Source organism: Haematobia irritans, chromosome 2, assembly GCF_050003625.1.
Source record: "Haematobia irritans isolate KBUSLIRL chromosome 2, ASM5000362v1, whole genome shotgun sequence".
NCBI lineage: Eukaryota > Metazoa > Arthropoda > Insecta > Diptera > Muscidae > Haematobia > Haematobia irritans.
The window spans coordinates 40,583,982-40,602,668 of NC_134398.1; the positions used below are offsets into that span (position 1 = coordinate 40,583,982).

General features: G+C 30.0%; 1 protein-coding gene and 1 long non-coding RNA gene across 3 annotated transcripts; one reads left to right on the forward strand and one right to left on the reverse strand.

Moving 5' to 3' along the window:
- Positions 1–2,041: 2,041 nt before the first annotated feature.
- LOC142224019 (uncharacterized) lies at positions 2,042–13,877 on the reverse strand. Its single transcript, XR_012718999.1, has 2 exons — positions 13,770–13,877; positions 2,042–2,371 (listed from the first exon to the last, which is right to left on the reverse strand). It is a non-coding gene; the product is annotated as an uncharacterized LOC142224019 (long non-coding RNA).
- Positions 7,756–17,913, forward strand: ics (ras suppressor protein 1). Of its 2 annotated transcripts, none has more exons than XM_075293830.1 (4): positions 7,756–7,864; positions 13,172–13,368; positions 16,899–17,520; positions 17,596–17,913. In XM_075293830.1, exons 2-4 carry the CDS (start codon positions 13,230–13,232, stop codon positions 17,684–17,686), a joined length of 852 nt encoding a protein of 283 aa, XP_075149945.1. In that variant the 5' UTR covers positions 7,756–7,864; positions 13,172–13,229; the 3' UTR covers positions 17,687–17,913. The 2 variants fall into 2 exon arrangements, with proteins under 2 accessions (XP_075149945.1, XP_075149944.1); XM_075293829.1 differs by having other exon boundaries at positions 7,813–7,986.
- The last annotated feature ends 774 nt before the right edge of the window (positions 17,914–18,687 follow it).

Below are 18,687 nucleotides of genomic sequence, written 5' to 3' on the forward strand. Positions count from 1 at the left end.
TCCAAGAAATGGCAACAGTGGATGATCAATTTTCGAAGAAAATCATCTTCAGTGATGAGGCACATTTTCACCTCAGTGGATTCGACAATAAACAGAATTGCCGCATTTGGGCAAATGAGAATCCAAGAGTGATTGTCGAAAAACCAATGCACCCACAAACAGTGACTGTTTGGTGCGGTTTATGGGCTGGCGGCATCATCGAGCCGTATTTTTTCCAAAATGAGGCCGGTCAGGCAGTTACTGTGAATGGTGTTCGCTATCGTGAGATGATAACGAACTTTTTATGGCCTGAATTGGAATATATGGGTGTGGACGATATGTGGTTTCAGCAGGACGGTGCCACTTGCCACACAGCTCACGAAACAATGGCTCTTTTGCGCAACAAATTCAATGGCCGTGTTGTCTCACGTAATGGCGATGTCAATTGGCCGCTAAGATCATGTGATTTGACACCGTTGGACTTTTTTCTTTGGGGTTATTTGAAAGAAAATGTGTACGTCGGTAAGCCAGCAACAACTCAAGAGCTAAAGGATGAGATAATTCGGCACATTAACGGCATAGAACCTCCATTATGCCCCAGCGTCATCGAAAATTTGGACCTTCGGATGAAGATGTGCCACCGAGGTCGCGGCGCCCATTTGGCCGATATTTTGTTCCATACATAATTGAGTAATACCAATATATCATAATAAAAAAAAAACTTGAAATGTTAACCATGTATGTCCGTCCTTCCATCCATCTGTTGAAATCACGCTAACTCCCGAACGAAACAAGCTATCCACTTGAAACTTGGCACAAGTAGTTGTTATTGATGTAAGTCGTCGGATCCGCTTGAAATTTGGTACGTGGTGTTTGGTACGTGGTGTTCGTATATGGTCTCTAACAATGACGCAGAAATTGGTCCACATCGGTTCATAATTATATATAGCCCCCATATACACCGATCCCCAGATGTGACATTCGGAGCCTCTTAGAGCAGCAAAATTCATCCGATCCGGTTAAAATTTGGAACGTGGTGTTAGAATGTGGTCTCTAACAAACACGCAAGAATTGGTCCATATCGGTTCATAATTATATATAGCCCCCATATAAACCGTTCCGGAGATTTTATCTCCGTAGCCTCTTGGAGGAGCAAAATCCATCCGATCCGGTTGAAATTTGCAACGTGGTGTTAGTATAAGGCCGTTAATAACAATGCCAAAATTGGTCTATAGTTATTTATGTTATATATAGCCGATCCCCAATCACACAAAAATTGGTCCATAGCGGTTCATAATCATGGTTGCCACTCGAGCCAAAAATAATCTACCAAAATTTTATTTTTATAGAAAATATTTTCAAAATGTTATTTCTATAGAAAATTTTGTCCAAATTTTATTTCTATAGAAAATTTTGTTAAAATTTTATTTCTATAGAAAATTTTGGTAAAATTTTATTTCTATTGAAATTTTTTTTTTCCAAATTTTACTTCTATAGAAAATGTTGTCAAAATTTTATTTCTATAGAAACTTTAAACTTAATTATATACGCATTTAATCGGCCTTTTTAGTTTAATATATACCACGTATGGACTATGTGGTATATATTACGGTGTTAGGAAGTTTTAATATACCTTGCCATCGGCAAGTGTTTCCGTAACTCAAGTAATTCGATTGTGGATGACAGTCTTCAGTAGAAGTTTCTACGCAATCCATGGTGGAGGGTATATAAGCTTCGGCCTGGCCGAACTTACTTACTTTTTTTTTTAATAATGGACTCAATATTAGCGGCATACTAACTCTGTAGTTGCAGAATCATACTATAGCTCCATATATCAGGCATTTCTGTTCAGATTGTGATAAAACTTCCACAAACATGTACCCCTTCATTTTCTTAAATATGAAGATATGATTTATCTCGCAATCCTTTTTCAATGGTACCCAACAAATCCTTTATTTTACTAATTCAATAGGGGTGATTTAGGGTATGATATAGTTGGTCCCGCCCGACTTTCTACTTTACTTACTTGTTTTATTTTTTTATAGAATAAAATTTATACACATAAAATAATAATACGAATTTATCTTTGGGGATTTCATGGGGAAAATATTTCGTTTGGGATTTTTTTGGTCGCAGACCCCTTAATCCTTATCTAAATTCTCTGCCTCATACATCTGCAGCCGTAAATTTAAACAGTTCTCTATCATACAAATTAATGTCTCAACCTCTTTAACATTGGACAGCATTTAGATGAAGGCAAAAGCTGGATTTTTTAAGCTGGACAAGTTCAGTTCTTGAATTGCCTTTTTTGAATCGAAGAAGCTGCAGTAAGCAACATAACAAATCATGATGATAATAACCTGAAATGTGCTGTAAATAAAACCAAAACCGCCTGTACAGGCAAAAGAAATCGATCAGAAAAATGCTATTGCGATTATGTTGATGATGAAATACACATTCAGAGAAGTTTGACAAACAGACACACCTTCATCAAATTATGTTAAGCATTACCGCGATCAGTAACTGAAGATGCTATCGACAGACGCAAATGACAAGTCGAACCGTTTGCAATAGGAATGCCGTTTCAGATTAGTTTTATAAAACCCTTGGATCTTTATTTGATCCTCTAGGAGTTGTCTTAATTCGATTCCATCCCTGCCAGCATTTCAAAGTTCCATTTCATCCTCATCGCTCGTGACACTGCAACAATCGCCAGCTGTGATGGGGAAAGCGTATGAAAAAGTATGAAATGTACATGAAAGTATTTTGCCATCACTGTTGTTCAAGAGCCATTATATATGAAACACCAAGCGCAACTAGATTCTTATAATTTATTTAAATAAATTCGATAATGAATTGCTGAAAACGTAGTTATTTCGCTTGAAATTGTAAAATGTATATTGGTGAACAATTTTTGACTTTCCAAATGCAATAAAGTGATTATTTTTCAAATATTTTACAGACATGCTGCCTCCATCGAGAATAAAAACATTGGCTGATAGACGCTGCAACATGTAACTTGCCACTTGTAAATCAACATCATTCTATTATTAATAAAAAAAATATGTTAAATGTGTTGTAATAGTGGTATAAATGTTATATTTATTTTAAGAATTTATAAACGTTTAATCAAATTAATAAACATCTAAACAATCGTGGTTTACTTGACCACAATGATTCTTTTACAACTATCTTAAAATGCACTTTTTCTGATGGTTGAAGGGACTCTTATTGGCGTCGTTCTAAATTTATTAAAAAAGGCACCTAATAATTGCACTCATGCGATACTTTTTTGTAATAACTTGGCGTGGTACAACTTCTCAATAGTGACGGCGCTTTTCCGACGAGTTTTAGATGTCGTATAAATTGTTTTCGACGTGGTGGAGATTCTCAGAAGCGCCGTCAAATTCACAAATTTTTGACAGGGATTAAGTCCGGAAGTGGTTTATTAATACTGATTATACCAAGTTAGTCGGCAATCATGTTTACTCCCATCTGCTCAAGTGTACTACCTATGGGGTCCTGTTTATTTTATACCCTCGACCATAACTTTGTCATTTCCTTTGTAACACATCCAAATATTGGTCTCAGGCTTCGTGAGGTGTATATATTCTGGGTCGTGATCTAGCGATATCCGTCAGTCACCTTAAATTCCGAAAGAAATAAGTTATCCACTTGAAACTTGGCACCACTTTTAGGCATAGCCCCCATATACATCGACCCCCAAATTTAGATTGCGGATCCATTTGGAGGTTCAGATTTCATCCTATCCGGTTGAAATTGGGTACGCGATGTTAGTACACGGATGAAAAAGACTGTTTTTCATATGTTTGGCTTTAAACATTATATGTTTGGAACACAAATTTTTAAACACAATATTTTTGAGTGCAAGCACATAATGTTCATAAACTAGCATAACATGTTTGGGACATATATGTTAATATGTTAGAACATATTATGTTTGGGACATAAAATGTTTGTAAATATAATATGCTTGGATGCAAACATATATTAATTTAGAAATAGCCTATAAACATATATGTGTTTAGTAGCTTGGAGCGCTATTTAACAGGGAGCGATATTGAATTAAGTTGGTGGTTGTTGCTTGTTATTACAAAATTAACATTTTATTTTTCCTTGGGCAATTGATCAGCTACTTCTTTGATCCTTACAAACTGTGTGGTCCGCTGTTCGAATCCCCGTCCGGCAAAAGGTAAAATTAAAATAAAAAAATCATACAATTGAATAATTTCTTCTACAATGTTTGTAATACAGAAAAAGGTGCTAAGAACTAAAAAATCTCGTGGAAGTGAGAAAGATGTGGGGGAATATACAATTGGGCAGAAACAAAATTTTGAGCATTCAGGTCGAAAACCTATGTTGTTAGCACCTATATTACCTGTTTATTTTCATAATTCATTATGATTGTAAATATATAAATAAATAAATAAAATTTTGAGATTTTTTTTAAGCATATAATAATTTTGGGTGCAAAATGCTTCCAAACATATTATATGTTCATATAATAACATATTGTTTTTTGGAAGACAACATTATTGAATTTGGATGCAAAAATACAAAATGTTTGGAACTTAGACTACCCAAACATATATCGTTTAGACCAATATGCTTTCAAACATATTATATATTGGAAGAGATCAAACATATAAATGTTTGGGCAATACCCAAAAATGTATATGCTTGAAGCAAAATATGTTTGGGAGTATATGTTACAGAAGCGATTTTTTGTGAGCGTGTATATGCCATCTAGCAATAGGGTTGCCAGACGATGGCTACCGAAATACGGGACTTTGTACCGTACTTTCCGGGATTTGTCGCGACAAGCGAAAATTGTCACATTTTTCGAAAATAGTTGTCTAGAGACTGATAAATTCCCAAATAGCTTAAATAGAAAAATTCCTAAGAGCCTCTGAAATTTTCTCCCATGACGACAGCGATTATTTTACATCGAATCATTTTTTGGGAATATTTCCCATCACAGTTGGCGATTGTTATAGTTTCACTTAAGAGTCTATGGTAGCGATGGAGATAAAATCAAATTTTGTTAGAGAATACAGACTAGAATTGGACACTAATCTTGAAATAATTATTATAATTTTTAAAAATACATTTCACAGAAAAACGTGAATTTGATATCAAATTAGATATTTGTGCATATTTCTTTACATTTACGGCGCAGGTAATAGCTGATGATTCGAAAGACAGTGATGGTTTGTTTCTGTTAGTGATGAGATAGAATAAAATGGTACAAAATCGGACAGAAAAATGTGCGTTTGAAATGTATGAAAATCCTGAACCACAAATATTTTTGAAAGCGATTTGATTTGTCGATATCGGTGGCCACATAAACCGATCCCCAGATTTGACCTCCGGAGGAGGAATAAATTTCATCTCAACCAGTTGAAATTTGGTACGCGAAATTAGTATATGCCCTCTAACAACCATGCAAAAATTGGTCCATATCTGTCCATAATTATATAACCCCCACACTAATAGAAAAAATTACGTTCCAAAATCGTGAACAAACGGTAACAAAATGGAACATTCACGAACAATCAAAACGGAATTTTCACGGTTTCGTCCACTGGCGTTCACGATTTAATGAACGGCTTTCGTTTTCCATGAAAAATCTTAAATTATTCGTTAGACGTTCTTATGGCAACTCCGTCGGTGGTGCAATGTGCTAAGGTGACTGTTAACCGGTATGGAGCAGACAATCCAGGTTCGCCTACCAAATTTCAACGGGGTCGGATGAAATTTACTCCTCCAAGATGCTCCGAGGTCAAATCAGGGGATCGGTTTATAAGTAGCCATAGAAAAAAATCATGAACAGCGTGCATGTTTCAAAACGATCCCTTCATGAAAGTGAATCAACACACATTTTGCGTCAAAGGAAGAACAGACGGTATCAATCTGACAACGATAAAATGACACCATGTGTTGTCAAAATAACAATCAGCGTTCATGATTTTCAAACGTTATGGTTAAAAATGGTTATAAAAAATTCCTCTACTCGAACCTGGATTGTCTGCTCCATACAGTCGCCTTAGCCTATTGCACCTACGACGGAGTTGCCTTAAGAACGTCTAACAAATATTTTAGACCTTTCATGCCCAAAGAAAAGCTGTTCACGAAATTGTGAACTTCCGAAACCCCGAGCATTCCGTTTTGATTTGTCGTGAACGTTTCCATTTCATTTTGTTACCGTCCGTTCACGATTATGGAACGTAGTTTTTTATAACCTGTGCCACATTGTGGAACAGGGTATTATAAGTTAGTACATATGTATGTTTGCAACAGCCAGAAGGAGACGAGATAGACATATGGTGTCTTTGGCAATATTGCTCAGGGCCGGCCCCTAAATCGATCTAGCCATGTTCGTCCGTCCATCTGTCTGTCTATGAACACATTTTTGTAGTCAAAGTCTAGGTCGCAATTTTAGCCCAATCTACTTCAAATTTGACACAAGTATGTATTTTGGATCAGAACAGAACCCTATTGATTTTGGAAGAAATCGGTTCAGTTTTAGATATAGCTCCCATATATATCTTTCGCCTGATATCTACTAATATGGCCTCAGAAGTCAGAGTTTCAGCCTGATTTACTTTAAATTTTACACAAAGAGTGCAATTGACAGTGTCGTAAAGTGTGCCAAATTTGGTTGAAATCGGTTCAGATTTTGATATAGCTCCCATTTACATCTTTCGCCCAATATGCACTCATATGGCTCAAGAAGACAGAGTTTTGCCCTAATTTGCTTTAAATTTTGCACAGGGAGTAGAACTAATATTGTAGCTATGCACGCCAAATTTGGTTGCAATCGGTTCAGATATAGCTCCCATATATATCTTTCGCCCGATTTGCTTTAAATTTTGTACAGAGAGTAGAATTAATATTTTAGCTATGCACGCCAAATTTGGTTGCAATCGGTTCAGATTTAGATATAGCTTCCATATATATCTTTCCCCCGATTTTCACTCATATGACCACAGAGGTCAAAGTTTTAATCCGATTTTGTTGCACAGGGAGTAGAAATAACATAGTAACTATGAATGGCAAATTTGGTTGAAATCGGTTCAGAATTAGATATAGCTCCCACATATGGCCCCAATTTCCCTATACTTCTAATACATATCTATCGACCGATAAATCATAAATACACTTTTGCGAAGTTTCCCAAAAATTACTTTAGATTTAAATGTTCCCATATTTTTTACTAAAATTGTGGTTCACCCCAGGGACATTAGCCACCTTAAGTTTTTAGTCTATCGATTTTGCAGAAGTCTAATAAATCAGATTTAAATGTATGTATATGGGAACATAAACCTTTTTTATAGCACCCAACACATTGGACAGATTTGATATGCTATCGAAAATGTGGATCTACAAAGAGGTGCAGGGTATTATATAGTCGGCCCCGCCCGACTTTCCTTACTTGTTTTTTTTTTTACCAATTAGTGAAGGGATTTCCAAAGGCATCGATAGGTATATTTTTATATATATAAAAATACCAACCCTATATATACCAACTCTATATATAAACGACATCTCTACCTACAGCTTCAGTTACATATTTTTCGAATCGAATTGGAAATACATTAAAATCTAAACGACATCTCGTTTGGAGATGGACGGACGGACGGACAAGTTTACTTGATTATATGATGTATATGGGGTGGCAGCTATTTTTATAGGAAAAACTGAAAGCAGCAACTTTTGTGTGATATCGTTGCACTACTACGGCCAATAGCTATGCCCAACCAACGATTTCGGAATCTGCAGTATGCGTGAATTTTGCAAAGAGAGTGGACGTATGTTTCGTGTGTTGTGAAACGGAAGACTATATTCGGGAAAAGTGGAACATGTGTGTTGTAAATTAAAGAATACAACAAAATAGATTTTTGCATAATAAAATATCAAAGATAATAATAATATTAAAAAACTGAAAAGAAAGAATAGCAAAAATCTTGACCCATATGTGTAATTGTAAATCGGTGTCAATGTCAATACAAAAAAAAAACACTAATGAGAAACATGAATGAAGCCTTATATCATAAATGATCTGGATTCTATTTTGAACACACATACAGATCAAGTATTAATGGATGACCTTCAATAAATGTTGTTTTGAAGTTTATTAAAAAAACAAACTTTCCAAAAGTTTTCCTTAAAAAACTGGCTAGAAATGATCTAAGTAGATAGTATTTCTATATATATTGAATTTTTATCTCATATCTTGACATAAGAACGTCATTACCAAGGAAATGTTGTTGTTGTTTCCGAAATTTGTTGTAAACACAATACAGGTGTTATTGTATATTACAGCATATGACATTCATAATGATCATTAGTTATGCGTCAACAAACAGTCGTTCCGAAACAATGAAACAATCAGTCCGTATTGACACCATTTGAATTCAAAAACATTATTATTTTACGCTTAAGTGTAGTATGATTTTCAGATATATTTCTATAGAAAATTTTGTCAAAATTTTATTTTTAGAGAAATTTTTGTCAAAATTTTATTTCTATAGAAAATATTGTCAAAATTTTATTTCTATAGAAAATTTTGTTAAAATTTTATTCCTATAGAAAATTTTGTCAAAATTGTATTTCTATAGAAAATTTTGTCAATTTTTTTTCTATAGCAAATTTTTGCAAATTTTTATTTCTATAGAAAATTTTTGCAAAATTTTTGCAAAATTTTATTTCTATAGAAAATTTTATTTCTGAAGAAAATTTTGTTAAAATTTCATTTCTATAAAAAATTTTCTGTAGAAATAAAATGTTGTCAAAATTTTATTTCTTTAGAAAATTTTGTCAAAAATTTATTTCTATAGAAAATTTTGTCAAAATTTTATTTCTATAGAAAATTTTGTCAAAATTTTATTTCTATAGTAAATTTTGTAAATTTTTTTCTATAAAAAAATTTGTCAAAATTTTATTTTTATAGAAAAAATTGTCAAAATTTTATTTCTATAGAAAATTTTTGCAAAATTTTATTTCTATAGAAAATTTTTGCAAAATTTTATTTCTATAGAAAATTTTTGCAAAATAGAAAATTTTATTTGTGAAAGAAATTTTGTTAAAATGTCATTTCTATAAAAATTTTTCTGTAGAAATAAAATGTTGTCAAAATTTTATTTCTATAGCAAATTTTGTCAAAATTTTATTTCTTTACAAAATTTTGTCAAAATTTTATTTCTTTAGAAAATTTTGTCAACATTTAATTTCTATAGTAAATTTTTTAAATTTTTTTTTATTCTTATAGAAAAAATTGTCAAAATTTTATTTCTATAGAAAATGTTGTCAAAGTTTTATTTATATAGAAAATATTGTCAAAATTTCATTTCTATAAAAAATTTTGTAAAAATTTTATTTTTATAGAAAATTTTGTCAAAATTTTATGTCTATAGAAAAATTTGTCAAAATTTTATTTCTATAGAAAATTTTGTCAGAATTTTATATCCATAGAATTTTTTGTCAAAATTTCATTTCTATAGAAAATTTTGTCAAAATTTTATATCCATAGAAATTTTTGTCAAAATTTCATTTCTATAGAAAATTTTGTCAAAATTTTATTTCTATAGCAAATTTTGTCAAAATTTTATTTCTTTAGAAAAATTTGTGAAAATTTTATTTCTATAGAAAATTTTGTCAAAATTTTATTTATATAGTAAATTTTGTCAATTTTATTTTTTTTTATAGAAAAATTTGTCAAAATTTTATTTTTATAGAAAAAATTGTCAAAATTTTATTTCTATAGAAAAAATTGTCAAAATTGTATTTCTATAGAAAATTTTGTCAACATTTTATATCCATAGAAATTTTTGTCAAAATTTCATTTCTATAGAAAATTTTGTCACCATTTTATTTCTATAGCAAATTTTGTCAAAATTTTATTTCTTTAGAAAATTTTGTCAAATTTTTATTACTATAGAAAATTTTGTCAAAATTTTATTTCTATAGTAAATTTTGTCAATTTTTTTTATAGAAAAATTTGTCAAAATTTTATTTTTATAGAAAAAATTGTCAAAATTTTATTTCTATAGAAATTTTTGTCACAATTTCATTTCTATAGAAAATTTTGTCAAAATTTTATTCCTATAGAAAATTTTGTCAAAATTTTATTTCTATAGTAAATTTTGTCAATTTTTTTTTCTATAGAAAAATTTGTCAAAATTTTACTTTTATAGAAAAAATTGTCAAAATTTTATTTCTATAGAAAATTTTGTCAAAACTTTATATCAATAGAAAATTGTGGCAAAATTTTATTCCTATAGACAGTTTTGTCAAAATTTTATTTCTATAGTAAATTTTGTCAAAATGTTATTTCTATAGCAAATCTTGTCAAAATTTTATTTCTTTAGAAAATTTTGTCAAATTTTTATTACTATAGAAAATTTTGTCAAAATTTTATTCCTATAGACAGTTTTGTCAAAATTTTATTTCTATAGACAATTTTGTCAAAATTTTATTTTTATAGAAAATTTTGTCAACATTTTATTTCTATAGAAAATTTTGTCAAAATTTTATTTCTTTCGAAAATTTTGCCAAAATTTTATTTCTATAGAAAATTTTGTCAAAATTTTATTTCTATAGAAAATTTTGTCAAAATTTTATTTCTATAGTAAACTTTGTCATTTTTTTTTTTTCTATAGAAAAATTTGTCCAAATTTTATTTTTATAGAAAAAATTGTCAGAATTTTATTTCTATAGAAAATTTTGTCAAAATTTTATTTTTATAGAAAATTTTGTAAAAATTTTATTTCTTTAGAAAATTTTGTGAAAATTTCATTTCTTTAGAAAATTTTGTGAAAATTTTATTTCTATAGTAAATTTTGTCAAAATTTTATTTATATAGTAAATTTTGTCAATTTTTTTTTTATAGAAAAATTTGTCAAAATTTTATTTTTATAGAAACAATTGTCAAAATTTTATTTCTATAGAAAAAATTGTCAAAATTGTATTTCTATAGAAAATTTTGTCAACATTTTATATACATAGAAATTTTTGTCAAAATTTCATTTCTATAGAAAATTTTGTCAACATTTTATTTCTATAGCAAATTTTGTCAAAATTTTATTTCTTTAGAAAATTTTGTCAAATTTTTATTACTATAGAAAATTTTGTTAAAATTTTATTTCTATAGTAAATTTTGTCAATTTTTTTATAGAAAAATTTGTCCAAATTTTATTTTTATAGAAAAAATTGTCAAAATTTTATTTCTATAGAAATTTTTGTCACAATTTCATTTCTATATAAAATTTTGTCAAAATTTTATTTCTATAGTAAATTTTGTCAATTTTTTTTCTATAGAAAAATTTGTCAAAATTTTATTTTTATAGAAAAAATTGTCAAAATTTTATTTCTATAGAAAATTTTGTCAAAACTTTATATCAATAGAAAATTGTGGCAAAATTTTATTCCTATAGACAGTTTTGTCAAAATTTTATTTCTATAGTAAATTTTGTCAAAATGTTATTTCTATAGCAAATTTTGTCAAAATTTTATTTCTTTAGAAAATTTTGTCAAAATTTTATTCCTATAGACAGTTTTGTCAAAATTTTATTTCTATAAACAATTTTGTCAAAATTTTATTTCTATAGAAAATTTTGTCAAAATTTTATTTCTATAGTAAACTTTGTCAATTTTTTTTCTTTAGAAAAATTTGTCAAAATTTTATTTTTATAGAAAAAATTGTCAAAATTTTATTTCTATAGAAAATTTTGTCAAAATTTTATTTTTATAGAAAATTTTGTAAAAATTTTATTTCTTTAGAAAATTTTGTCAAAATTTTATTTCTATAGTAAATTTTGTCAATTTTTTTTCTATAGAAAAATTTGTCAAAATTTTATTTTTATAGAAAAAATTGTCAAAATTTTATTTCTATAGAAAATTTTGTCAAAATTTTTATTTTTATAGAAAATTTTGTAAAAATTTTATTTCTTTAGAAAATTTTGTCAAAATTTTATTTTTATAGAAAATGTTGTCAAAATTTTATTTCTGTAGACAATTTTGTCAAAATTTTATTTCTTTAGAAAATTTTTTCAAAATTTTATTTCTATAGAAAATTTTGTCAAAATTTTATTTCTATAGAAAATTTTGTCAAAATTTTATTTCTATAGAAAAAATTGTCAAAATTGTATTTCTAGAGAAAAAATTATCAACATTTTATTTCTATAGAAAATTTTGTCAAAATATCACAAAAATTCTTAATTCACATCCAAAACACTGAATTCACCTCACACCTTAAGAAGTGATGCAAATTCAGTGCAGCGGCTGTTTAAGTGTTGGACATCCATCCTATGACAAGCCCATGTTAAATTCATCGCTTCTGCGTCAATTTGGCACCACTTCCGGATCCAAAAAGAACATTTTCACTACTTTTTTTTGGAGACGCTTTTTTTAATGGGTGTGTTCTGCCGAATTCTATGTCTAGCTCAATGACAAGGGACCTCTTTTTATAGCCGTTGCACTTTGTGGTGAAACCATTTAGAGAAGCTTTGTCACTAGTATTACTGAGAGGAGATAATTGTCGAAACCATTGCACCACATTGATCAAATTTTTTATATAGCCCTTGTATGAAGTATTCTGGTGATTTCTACTCGTGATCATATATAAGCTGAAATTATCATCCAACACACATGATATTTCGAATCTACTAGAAATTTGGATTCATTATAGATATGCCAAAGTTGTTCTAAATAGGTTCTTATTATAATACAGCAGCCACACTGGCCGATCACCTGAGATTTGGAATTGACTAGTTTTTCCGGTCCCATAAAAAGTTTTGGCAAAATATGATTCATATCGGTCCGAGGTCCCAATTTTACTTCTTTAGCTCGATGGTGTTGCAATTTTCGAGTTATCTGAAAATTCGAATTCTTTGTTGTTTTTGAACCATAAATAGATGTTCTGAACGTGGTTTATAATTTAGTTATTGTCGCAATTTTCATCAGACTTACTTAGATATATACAATTGATGCATATGACAACAATATAAAATTCGGGCGTATTTTTCAGAATTATGCAACATGATACTAATTTTTAAATTATATATCCATCCATTTTTTTCTTGCTCATTGATATTGTAATGTGTTCAAAATAGAAAAATAACGTTATAATTTCTATATGCTCCATTGTGAATTATCTTTTTTATCCCCCAAGAATCCAGAGTCAAAGATCAAATCTATACGCCGTTATTGTCAAATAAAAATAAGCAAAAATGAGTCAGTCGTGTTTACCAGTTCAAGCAAAGATGTCGAAAGCAAAGAAAGTTTTGGATGAAGCGCGTGAAACACAAAATCGTGAACTCGATTTGGTGGATAAAGGCATTAGCTCCTTCGAGGAGTTACCGGGATTGTGTAAGTTCTCCAGGCAGTGTAAACAAACAATAAAATATTAATGAAAATAATCCAAATGAATTGAATGAACACATAAAATTCTATAAAAACTGTGGGTGTGATTAAAGTGTTGCCATATTGTGGTATGGAAAAGAAAAACAAATTATATTAAAGAACATTGCTTTGTGAAATTGATTACAAAATATACAAACAAGTTTTAATAACTATGATGTGCGGAGAAAATGTTTTTTTTTTTTTTTATTTATAACAAAATCAAATGAGATCATCTGTTCCTATGAAGTAATATTTATGTACATACATACATACATAAAATGTCCGTCCGGTCTATGATCTTTGACAGCCCCCACACTGGGTAATGTAAAGAAATATGTTTGTGCAACTAACGATGTGCAAATTCTTACCTCAGATTTTCAATAAGCGGTTAATATATGTTGGGGTGTTTTAGAAATGAATATTTATGCTTATAACATTGGAAAATGTGTAATTTTGTTTATTTTATACCGACTTGTTGCTTCAGTTAATACATTGAACAATAGTTATAATGACAAAGAACCGCAAGAGAGAAATATTGAGAGAGTGAAAGAACATAAATGACGTTGCCATATTGGTACATTTCTTCACATAAATAGGATTTAGGCGCTCTTTGGAATGTTTTTATGACCATATGATGTTTTTTATATCCATCACCATAGAATGGTGACGGGGGTATAATAAGTTTGTCATTCCGTTTGTAACACATCGAAACATCGATTTCCGACTATATAAAGTATATATATTCTTGATCAGGGAGCAATTCGAAGACGATATACCATGTCCGTCTGTATGTTATAATCACGCTACAGTCTTCAATAATGAAGCAATTGCGCTGAAATTTTGCAAAGACTCGTCTTTTGTCTGCAGGCAGGTCAAGTTCGTTTTGATATAAACCGACCTCCCGATTTGGAGTCTTGGGCGTATAAAAACCGTAGTTTTTATCCAATCTGGCTAAATCTAGAGGTATTTTTTTTAGGGCCATAAAGAGGTGTGTCAAGAATGCTGAGTATCGGTCCGTGTTTTGGTATAGCCCCCATATGAACCGATCTCCTGATTTTAGTTCTTGGGCTTCTAGAATCCGTAGTTTTTATCCAATTTGCCTGAAATTGCACATCTAGAGGTATTTAGAACCGTAAAGAGGTGTGCCGGAAATGGTAAGGATCGGTCCATGTAGCCCCCATATGGACCGATCTCAAGATTTTACTTCTTGTTCTTATATAAAACGTAGTTTTTATCCAATTTGCCTGAAATTGGAAATCTAGAGGTATATTATGACCATAAAGAGGTGCGCCGAAAATGGTGAGTATCGGGCAATGTTTTAGTATAGCCCCTATATAGACCTATCTCTTGATATAACTTTTTGGGCTTCTAGAAACATTAGTTGTTGTCCACTTTGCCTGAAATTTAAAATTTTGAGTTTTTAGGGCTATAAAAAGCTGTACATTTTATTTTTTGGGCTTCTGAAATCCGTTTTAGACAAAATTTATACAAAAATGTCTATAGAAATAAAATTTTGAGAAAATTTTCTATAGAAATAATATAGTCAATAGAGTAGTATCCTGTTGTTGTATTATTGTTAGTATATTAATGTTGGAAATAAGAGAATTGTTTTGAGTAGTATTTAAAATGTTTTAAATAACTGTATAAGGCCTTTGTAAGGCGTAGTTATATATGAAAATAAATAAATTAAATTAAACTAAATTAAAATAAAATTTTGACAAAATTCTCTAAAGAAATAAAATTTTGTCAAAACTTTTCTAAAGAAATAAAATTTTGTCAAAATTTTTCTATAGAAATAAAATTCAGACTAAACTTTCTATAAATAATTTTTTTAAAAATTTTCTATAGAAATAAAATTTTGACAAAATTTTCTATAGAAATAAAATTTTGTCAAAACTTTTCTAAGGAAATAAATTTTTGTCAAAACTTTTCTAAAGAAATAAAATTCTGACAAAACTTTCTATAAATAAAATTTTGAAAAATTTTCTATAGAAATAAAATTTTGAAAAATTTTCTACAGAAATAAAATTAAACAAGGAAAGTCTAAAGTCGGGCGGGGCCGACTATATTATACCCTGCGCCACTTTGTAGATCTAAATTATCGATACCAATCACATCCGTCAAATGTGTTGGGGGCTATATGTAAAGGTTTGTCCCAAATACATACATTTAAATATCACTCGATCTGGACAGAATTTGATAGACTTCTACAAAATCTATAGACTCAATCGACTCAGAATTTAATTCTAAGCCGATCCGTATAATAAAAGGTTGGGCTATGATTACTCCTTCTTGGTGTTACATACAAATGCACAAACTTATTATACCCTGTACCGCAATAGTGGTGAAGGGTATACAAATGTATAGAAATAATTTTTTTAGAAAATTTTCTATAGAAATACATTTTTTATAAAAATTGTCTATAGAAATAAAATGTAGAGAAAATTTTCTATCGATAAAAATTTTGAGAAATTTTTCTAGAGAAATAAATATTTATATTTCATGTTAGCCTGATACCGAAACAGGCAATTGACGTCCAAATGCATTATATCTAATTATACAACGATGAGCCCGTCGTAAAACTAGGAAAAACACGACTAATGTACGCGTTAGAATTAAAGTTGTATCCTGGAAACCAGTTTCTGTAAATTGTCACATGTTGTAGTTGACTGTAGAAACAATAAGCATTGTTCGACTGTTCACCACTTAGGTGAATTCTAACAAATTAGCTTTCTAAAAATAAATTTCGTGTTGTTGCATTACTATGTAACAAAACGAAATAAAAATAAGATTAAGGGACTTGTAAGTTATATGAAAAGATGATGTACAGTGGGAGAAAAGATGATTCAATTTGTAAGAGGAAATTTCCCAAATGTTTTCTCCATAAGGAGTTAGCATAAAGGGCCCAAAATTGAATTATCTCTCCCAGCCAGATCAATACTAAAGGCTGTGGAAAGATTCATTCGCCCGAACCGAAACATGTACAGTCCAGGCGTGTATAGATATGTATCTGGCGTTTTCTTTTCAATGGCTCTATTAACCATGTTCCTTAATCTATATCTGTCCATAAAGCTCGAAAAATAATTGTATAATTAGAAATAAATATTTGATACAATTTTCTACAGAAAAACCATTTTGTGAAATAAGATTTTTTTGTTTGGTACTTTTGGTAAAATTTTCTCCAAATTTTAGTAGACTATTTTTGGCTCGAATGGCAACCGTGAAATAGTCCACATTTATGCTGGGTTTTCATATTTTCCGAAGATTTTGTTTTACCAGGCCTGCAAAATAGTTCTTCGAGTAGGCGTTACATCATTCCATTTAAAAATTGCATAAATATGACTTGATTTGAAATAATTAAAATCTACGAGTTTATCCAATCGCTATGAAATTTCGACATATGCCAATATTTATTACCTCTATCTGTATTTGGATATATCGAACGAATTCATTTTCCAATAATTGTTTATATTACTCTTTCATTGTTTCTATTACAGTTAATATGTCCAACATCACACGCCTGACGCTGAGCCACAATCGCATTAGTGTTATCAATCCCGGTATTGCCAATCTCTTAAATTTAGAAATCCTAAATCTTTCCAACAATGCCCTACGTGAGCTTCCTGTTTCTTTATCGTCCATGCCAAAATTACGCATATTGAATGTGTCCATTAATCGTTTGGATAGTTTGCCACGTGGCTTTGGAGCATTTCCCGTATTGGAAGTTCTCGATTTATCCTATAATAATTTAAATGAAAATGGTTTGCCTGGTAATTTCTTTATGATGGAAACATTACGAGCCCTTTATTTGGGTGACAATGATTTTGAATATTTACCACCGGGATTGGGCAATCTTAAGAATCTACAAATATTGGGCCTTCGTGACAATGACCTATTGGAGTTGCCAAGAGAAATTGGAGAATTGACACGGCTACGCGAATTACACATTCAACATAATCGTTTGCAAATATTACCGCCCGAAGTGGCTCAGTTGGATTTGTTGGGTAGCAAATCGGTCATGAAGATGGAGGAGAATCCTTGGGTTCAACCCATTGCTGAACAATATCTTTTGGGTATTAGTCATGTCATTGAATATTTGAAAACGGAAACTTATAAAATGTAAGTTCCATATAGGCCATATAGCTTGATTTCATTTAATTGGAATTTCTAATATTAATTTCTTTTTTTTTTCAGTATTTATAATCGTCATATGAATGGTGGTCGAGGTGGCCCACCACCTCCCAAAGCGGATAAAAGCAAAAAGGCTTCACGCTTTCGCGCTTAAATGAAAAGTCATCACATATTACTATGAATTTTAATCGCGAATAATAGTGCCTTTCGTCAAATGTGAAACATTTGTAAATTTTTTACATATGTTCTGCCATTGTGTGTTTTATGTTGTACTAATATATATAATTTTAATTTAATTTGTTTTGTAACATTTTGTAATTTATATATTTTTAATAAAATATAACTAATTTATAGATGGAAATCGTTAATCTTGAAAACCAATTTTATATGATTTTAATTGAACTGTATTGATTTTTTATGATTTTTATTATATCGAGTTTTTTATGATGAACAATATAGTAGACTTTGATATTTAATCGAAATAAGAGGTAGAACTCGATTATGTAGGGGTTACATTAAATATTGTCCAACCAAATCTGTCATTTTCATTTAGGGGTTTAAGAGAACATAAGAGTCTACAAATCAGAGGATGTGCATAAACAGAAAAAAATTGTGACTCAATCACGAGGTTAATTGAATCAATTTTTAATTGAAATGTCTTCAATCACGAAAATTATAGCATAAATCACAGTTTTAATTGGGCATAAACAAAAAACCCGATTAACAAATTAATTTCATTATAAAATTCCAATTGATATGTGAATTGATTCAATTAAAAATTTAATTAATGTTAATTTTTTAATTAAAAACGTAACTATTTCCAATCTGTTTTAACCAATATAGACTATCTGCAGTAGATTTAGGGCCATAGAAATTAGTGGTTGCTTTGTGACCAAAGGGAATCGAAGTTAGTTTTTTTATCAGAGTTAAAAAAACCCTAGATTCCAATTTTTTGGTAAATTTGATAAACACATTTCAGTTTCTGGTTATAAGTGGGTACTATGTTCGGTTTCCGCGCCGCATATTAATAGTTCAGTTTAGATTAGCTCGAATTGGCTACCTTTAGCAAAGCCTTCACATATACAAACGTGGCTCTGCGATATTTTGGCCCATTCGCGGCGAAGCACCCTCTTGAGATGATCGGTAGTTTTTGGT